Source organism: Eutrigla gurnardus (assembly GCF_963514095.1).
Source record: "Eutrigla gurnardus genome assembly, chromosome: 23".
In the NCBI taxonomy this organism is placed as follows: domain Eukaryota; kingdom Metazoa; phylum Chordata; class Actinopteri; order Perciformes; family Triglidae; genus Eutrigla; species Eutrigla gurnardus.
In genome coordinates, this window is record NC_139934.1 from 1,490,111 (window position 1) to 1,497,610 (window position 7,500).

Genomic DNA, 7,500 nt, shown 5'->3' on the forward strand with positions numbered 1-7,500 from the left:
GTGTGTGTGTGTGTGTGTGTGTGTGTGTGTGTGTGCGCGTGTGTGTGTGTGTGTGTGTGTGTGTGTGTGTGTGTGTGTGTGTGTGTGTGTGTGTGTGTGCGTGTGTGTGTGTGTGTGTGTGTGTGTGTGTGTGTGTGTGTGTGCGTGTGTGTGTGTGTGTGTGTGTGTGTGTGTGTGTGTGTGTGTGTGTGTGTGTGCGTGTGTGTGTGTGTGTGCGTGTGTGTGTGTGTGTGTGTGTGTGTGTGTGTGTGTGTGTGTGTGTGTGTGTGTGTGTGCGCGTGTGTGTGTGTGTGTGTGTGTGTGTGTGTGTGTGTGTGTGTGTGTGTGTGCAGCCTGTAAGAGTCAGGGTCTGCTGGAGTGCAGGAACGGTCAGTGCATCCCGTCGGCGTTCCGTTGCGACGGCGAGGACGACTGTAAGGACGGCAGCGATGAGGAGCACTGCAGCCGGGAGCAGAGTGAGACGCCCGTCTGACACCCGCCCGTCTCACCTCACCTCACCCGTCTCTTCTTCTCACAGTGTGTGTGTTTTGTTTCCAGCTCAGGGTGTGTGTGCTCCCGGGCAGCCCAGCTGCATCACCACTTCCTGTCCGGCGGCGTGTGTGGGCGGCGCCTGCGACCCTCGGACCGCCAGCAACAGCAACTGCAGTGAGTGTTGAGGGTCCTTAGAGGTGCTGGAAAGTGCTTGGATTTAGACTAAAGGTCTTGAAATGTGTGTTGTATGTGATGACATCTATGATAGAACAGAGAAAAGAAGATCTCCATATCTGAGGGACTGAAAACAGCATTTTCTGACATTTCTTTATGAAAAATGACTTTTGATGATGAACAGATGATGAAAATAGTTGGTGATTATATTTCTGTGGATCTGTTAGTGGAATTAGTTTTCCTTTCATTTGTGGTCCTTCTGTAAAAAGCTGTCTCCAAACATCATGTTGGTTGTTTAGAGGACAATAACATCTCATTTAATGTGATGAACAAGTGACATAATAAGTAGACTGAATACTGACCATTGGATTGGTACAAAGATGGAGTTTACCACAGCTGGAAGGTGCTGGAAAAGCATGGAAATGCACCTGGAAGTGCTTGGAGAAGGTGTAGGAGCCCTGTGTGTGTACAGTGAGTGGGGGAGCGGCTCCCCCTGGTGGTGACTCTGCCTCTCTGCATCTCAGCCCGCTGTGAGCCCATCACCCTGGAGCTGTGCATGAACCTGCCCTACAACCTCACCAGCCACCCCAACTACCTGGGCCACCTGTCCCAGAGGGAGAGCTCCGTGTCCTGGGAGGCCTCCCTGTTCCCGGCCCTGGTCCAGACCGGCTGCTACCAGTACCTCATGTTCTACGCCTGCACCCTGCTGGTCCCCAAGTGTGACCCGGTCAGCCTGCAGAAGGTCCCACCCTGCAGGTCAGTCAATCTTAACGAGCCCATCAGCTGTGGGGGGATTGAGCTGGTTGGTGGATTTGTCTGTGAGTTCAGTGGGGGCCACTAGGGGGCCTCAGAGAGCTGGACGTACTATTTTACCTCAGGTTGATCTCTGGCTGCTCCTGAGACATCTGATTGGTCGACCGAGCGAAAGTCGTCATCGTTGACGTACTTTTCCTCTCAGGTCGTTGTGTCGTAACGCCAAGGAGAAGTGTGAGTCGGTGCTCGGCATTGTGGGATTGCAGTGGCCCGAGGACTCGGACTGCAGCCAGTTTCCAGAGGAGGGGGGGAACGCCACCTGTCTGCTGCCGGAGGACGGCGTCGACGGTACCGTCTGTCTGTCTGTCTGTCTTAAAACTGTCTGTCTGCCTGAACATACCCCCTAATCATTCAGCGTCATTCTCTGGTTGTGTTGTTGCTGCGTTGCCACGGCAACAGAATGCTCCCCCAGCCACTTCAAGTGTCGCTCGGGCCGCTGCGTCCTGGCGTCCAAGCGCTGTGACGGACACCTGGACTGTGACGACCACAGCGACGAGGACAACTGTGGTGAGACGCCTTTCAAAATAAGAGTCCTGTTTAATTGTCACGTTGATGATGTCACACACACCCCCCCCCCCCCCCCCCCAGGCTGTTCTGAGCGCGCTTTGTGGGAGTGTCCCGGCAGCAAGGTGTGCATCAAAACCAGCATGATCTGTGATGGCTTCGCTGACTGCCCCCTGCTGGTGGACGAGGCCAACTGCTGTGAGTGTCCGTCACGGTCGTCACGTTTCTGTTTTTAATGATCGGGACATGATCGTGGTATTGATTATGTCTCCTCAGCGGTGTGCAGAGACAACGAGCTGTCCTGCAACAACCACCAGTGTGTCCATCGCACGCTGTGGTGCGACGGCAGGAAGCACTGCTCAGACAGCTCCGACGAGTGGAACTGTGGTAGGACCCATCATCCAGTCTACCAGACCATGTGGTCCCCCAGAGGTCTAGATAGGAGCCCACGTTAGTCCAGAGACCAGACCAGACTATGTGGAGGAACCAGAGACCGTCTGTGGTCCCCCAGAGGTCTAGATAGTAGCTCACATGAGTCCAGAGACCAGACCAGACTATGTGGAGGAACCAGAGACTGTCTGTGGTCCCCCAGAGGTCTAGATAGTAGCTCACATGAGTCCAGAGACCAGACCAGACTATGTGGAGGAACCAGAGACTGTCTGTGGTCCAAACAACAAGGTCTCTGCTGTATTTATGTCTAGATGACCTTATATGGAGTGTTGATGGAGCAGCTACAATGTTAGCGTAGCCTAGCACCATCAACCAGACTCCATTCAGAAAACCAGCGTTTTAACAGTAGTTATCTTGTGGTCTTGCAGACAGACCTAACAAAGCATGACTCAGCACTTTTTACTGATCACCATCATGATGGAGTTATTTCAGCATCCTTTTCATCTGGTTATTGATATTAAATCACAGATAAAGTCTACGCGGTGGAACGTGAGGTGCAAAAATGTGCTTGTCGTTCGGTCTGAACACGTCATGAAACTCGTATTATGTAGCATTTATATGTGTGTGTGTATATATATATATGAACATGCTGGTTGATCAGGTTGTGTATTGATCGTCCTCCCTGTAGTGTCTCTGTCCGATCGATCGGGCTCCGTGTTGACGGTGTTCCGGACGGCGGCGGAGTATCAGGTCTGTGCAGACGAGTGGAACCAGGAGTTGAGCAAACTGACCTGCAACCAGCTGGGACTAGGGTAAGGTCAGTAACACACACACACACACACACACACACGGAGAACTCACCTGACACACGGACTACAATGTTCACGTCTCTCTGCAGAGTTCCCTCCTCCGTTTCCATGGTACCCGACCACCCCGGGGTCCCGGGCCGTCGCCGTTGGTTACACGTCCATCCCGAGTGGAACCTGAGGAACGGATCGGCCCTGCAGGCCCGGCTGGAGAAGAGAAGGTGAACCGCGGTTACCATGGTGATCTACCTGGTGACGCCCCTGGTGCAGGAGGAGACTTCCTGTCTGTGGTTGTTGTTGTTGTTGTTGTCGGGACTATTTCTCTGCTGAGCTGTGGCGGAGGGACACACTGCGCTCGTTTAGGCTCCTGTTATATTAATATTTGTATTCTTTATTATATAAATGTTATTATTATTCTTTTGTGTAGTTGAATTGTGTGTGTTTGTGTCTGCAGTCATGCGTGTCATTCCAGGAGGAGAGTATCGCTTCTTTGTACCCGGGAAGGTAAATATTATATCAGTCAGTTTTTTATGTAGAGCTGCGACTTATTATTTATGATGTTATTATTATTATTATAAGTTATGATAAATTAGCTTTGTGTTTGGTGTGAATGAGCAGCGAGTGTTCCTGTTTCTAAAGTGACCACCAGAGGGAGCCAAATAATCACCTTGCTTAATATGAATTTACCTCTCACACTGAGACACGTTGTCGCCATGACGACTAACGAACCCTGTTTTATTCATCTTCATAACGAGTGGAGGAGCGGTGGTTGACTGACACCTGTCTGTCTCTCTGTTTGTCTGTCTGCCTGTCTGTCTGCAGAGTGCGGTGTCCGGCCGGCGGTCGGCGTCTTCCCCCACAGGACGAAGCGGATCCTGGGCGGGCGCGTGTCCCGGCGGGGGGCGTGGCCTTGGCAGTGCTCGCTGCAGAGCGGCCACAGCGGTCACGTGTGCGGCTGCGTCCTCATCGATCGGCGGTGGGCTTTGACTGTCGCACACTGCTTCGAGGGGTGAGGCCGTGGCTAGGGAGGGAGGGGCGGAGCCTGTCCTGATATGGTAATGAGCTAACCCGTGTGTGTGTGTGTGTGGATCAGGAGGGAGAGCGCCGAGCTGTGGAAGGTGGTGCTGGGTCTCAACAACCTGGACCACCCGGGCCCTCACAGCCAGACCCGCGGCGTGCGCTCCATCATCGTGCACCCGCGCTACAACCGGGCGGTGGTGGACTACGACATCAGCGTGGTGCAGCTGGAGTCCGAGGTCAGTCCCACGCCGCCGTCGACGGTGTCGATGAGTCAGCGACTTTCCCTGATGACTCGTGTGTTTTTCAGATCGAGGACACGCCGTTCGTCAGACCCGTGTGTCTGCCGGAGCTCGGCCAGCTTCCTTCCCCCGACTCCTACTGCTACATCACAGGCTGGGGTCACATGGGCAACCGGAGTGAGTGCTCACACACACACACACACAAACGCACTCACATACGCACACACACACACCGTAGCTGCTGCGTAAACACCGAAGTCGTCCCGTGAACGGTGAGTAGATAATAAACGTCTCGTCTGGTTTCTCCACGTGTCCAGTGCCCTTCAAGCTGCAGGAAGGGGAGGTCCGGATCATCTCGCTGTCCCAGTGCCAGTCTTACTTCGACATGAAGACCATAACTCCCAGGATGCTTTGTGCCGGATACGACGCCGGAACCGTCGACTCCTGCATGGTAACGTCCGAACTCTGCCGTCGAACAGCAACACAAGTGTGTGTGCAGGGTGCTGACACTGTGTGTGTGTGTGTGTGTGTGTGTGTGTGTGTGTGTGCAGGGCGACAGCGGCGGCCCGCTGGTGTGCGAGGAGGGCGACGGCCGCTGGACGCTGTTTGGCCTGACGTCGTGGGGCAGCGTGTGCTTCAGCAAAGTGCTCGGACCCGGCGTTTACAGCAACGTGACCCACTTCACCGCCTGGATCCAACAGCAGATCTACATCCACACGTACCTGAGCGACTGACACACACACACACACACCTCCTCTACCTGTGCCTATATCTATACTGATAGCCTTCAGATGCTAACTGCTGTACGAAGATAACCTAGTTCGTAGACGATTAACACAAAATCATTCTTTTTAAATTCGCTGCAGGTTTGTAGAAGAATTAGAATCTAATAACACAATTAAGTAGTTAAACCACCGCTGGATACCAAGTGTTGGAATTTAAATACCACATTTATTTTATATTTTACAAAACCATCTGAATTTAAATAATAAAAAAATCAAGTTGATCAGTGGTATTTAAACTTCAACGCTAACGGACCCTTTCACACTCGCACGTTTCTGTCTGAGCCAAGCCAGAATTACATGAAAACGTAGACGACAGGACGGAGACGACAGGAAGTAGACGACAGGACGTAGACAACAGAACAAGGACGACAGGACGTAGACAACAGGAAGTAGACGACAAGAAGTAGACAACAGGACGAAGACGACAGGAAGTAGACAACAGGAAGTAGACTACAGAACAAGGACGACAGAACAAGGACGACAGGACGTAGACAACAGGAAGTAGACGACAAGAAGTAGACGACAGGACGTAGACAACAGAACAAGGACGACAGGACGTAGACAACAGGAAGTAGACGACAAGAAGTAGACAACAGGACGAAGACGACAGGAAGTAGACAACAGGAAGTAGACTACAGAACAAGGACGACAGGACGTAGACAACAGGAAGTAGACGACAAGAAGTAGACGACAGGACGAAGACGACAGGACGTAGACAACAGAACAAGGACGACAGGACGTAGACAACAGGAAGTAGACGACAAGAAGTAGACAACAGGACGAAGACGACAGGAAGTAGACAACAGGAAGTAGACGACAGGACGTAGACGACAGAACGTAGACAACAGGAAGAAGACAGCAGGATGTAGACGACAGGACGTAGACGACAGAACGTAGACAACAGGAAGAAGACAGCAGGATGTAGACGACAGAACAAGGACGACAGGAAGTAGATGACGGGACATAGACGACGGGAAGTAGACGACAGGACGTAGACGAAAGGAAGTAGACGACAGGAAGAAGACAGCAGGATGTAGACGACAGAACAAGGACGACAGGAAGTAGATGACGGGACATAGACGACGGGAAGTAGACGACAGGACGTAGACGACAGGATGTAGACGACAGGACGTAGACGACAGGACGTAGACGACAGGATGTAGACGACAGGACGTAGACGACAGGACGTAGACGAAAGGAAGTAGACGACGGAACGTAGACGACAGGACGTAGACGAAAGGAAGTAGACAACAGGACGTAGACGACAGGAAGTACTAAAACCCAGACTAACCAGATTAAATGTGTCCTCGGCTCAGACCTTCGGGTGTTAAAGGTTCCTGAATATTCAGTCAGGTTAAACCTAACGTAAGCGGCTTATTAAAGATGATTCTAGATAAACGCGTTACGTGAAGCATCGTGGCGGCAGCAACTCAGAGGAATTATACTTCCTGATGCTCTTCACCCGACGGGAAGATTTCATTCTTATATTGTTACATCATTGTTGCTTTACTACAAAGTGAACTGAGCTCATTGTTTGGTTTATACGTGTGTGTGTGTGTGTGTGTGTGTGTGTGTGTGTGTGTGTTTGTTGGATGTCAACACACTTTATTTCCATGACATCATCCGATCGTCCGCTTTTAGTGTTGAAACTTTGAATCATCGTAAAAATCACAACGTTCAGACAGCGTTGAATTTCTAAAAAGCTGCTAAAATCTAAAACACACCAGTTGAGCACTCAACTTCCCACAATGCTTCACTCTATAGTGCCTGTACTTAAACTTAGCAGTAAAAAACAAAACAAAAAAAACAACCTAGTTACCTGTACAATGTCGTACTGTAAGTGTGTGTGTGTGAGAGACGGAGAAGAATTGGATTTAGTTTGCTTTGAAAACACATCGGCAACTTTTTGGGGCAACTTTTGATGGACAACATTTATCTTTATTCATGTATTCTAAGTCTTATATAAAACATCACAGAAGCCAGAAAGCCTTGCAGTTTGTTTCTTTTTACTTCTTTTGTCGCAAAATATTATAAATAAAAACGCTGTAAAACTCAATAATAAATGTCGGATTCAAATGTACAAAAAAAGTGAGTAATAAGTATAAAAAACAGTGCAACTGTCGCATAAAGCTAGTGTAAATAACCGATTAGTGTTGATTCATCACGTTAGCAAATATTATATTAAATTTGCTAAATTTTCCTGTTGCCTCAAACGGCGGCAACCCGCTACCTAGCTACGAGCCTAAGTCGGCTAGCAAACTCGCCAACACACTCAACTGCCACATTAGCGCCAGCTAG

General features: G+C 50.4%; 1 protein-coding gene across 1 annotated transcript in view; it reads left to right on the plus strand.

Moving 5' to 3' along the window:
• The window catches only part of corin (corin, serine peptidase), a 19,562-nt gene that overhangs the window by 10,959 nt on the left and 1,103 nt on the right, over positions 1-7,500 (plus strand). The window contains exons 10-24 of the mRNA XM_084002709.1: positions 333-455; positions 538-645; positions 1,170-1,401; positions 1,604-1,746; positions 1,858-1,965; positions 2,047-2,160; positions 2,239-2,349; positions 3,041-3,164; positions 3,251-3,379; positions 3,613-3,662; positions 3,981-4,167; positions 4,252-4,414; positions 4,486-4,594; positions 4,735-4,868; positions 4,969-7,500. The exon at positions 4,969-7,500 is cut by the window's right edge and continues 1,103 nt beyond it. Of these exons, the coding sequence (XP_083858835.1) occupies positions 333-455; positions 538-645; positions 1,170-1,401; positions 1,604-1,746; positions 1,858-1,965; positions 2,047-2,160; positions 2,239-2,349; positions 3,041-3,164; positions 3,251-3,379; positions 3,613-3,662; positions 3,981-4,167; positions 4,252-4,414; positions 4,486-4,594; positions 4,735-4,868; positions 4,969-5,151 (2,018 nt within the window). The 3' untranslated portion in view covers positions 5,152-7,500. The remainder of the gene's footprint in view (positions 1-332; positions 456-537; positions 646-1,169; positions 1,402-1,603; positions 1,747-1,857; positions 1,966-2,046; positions 2,161-2,238; positions 2,350-3,040; positions 3,165-3,250; positions 3,380-3,612; positions 3,663-3,980; positions 4,168-4,251; positions 4,415-4,485; positions 4,595-4,734; positions 4,869-4,968) is intronic.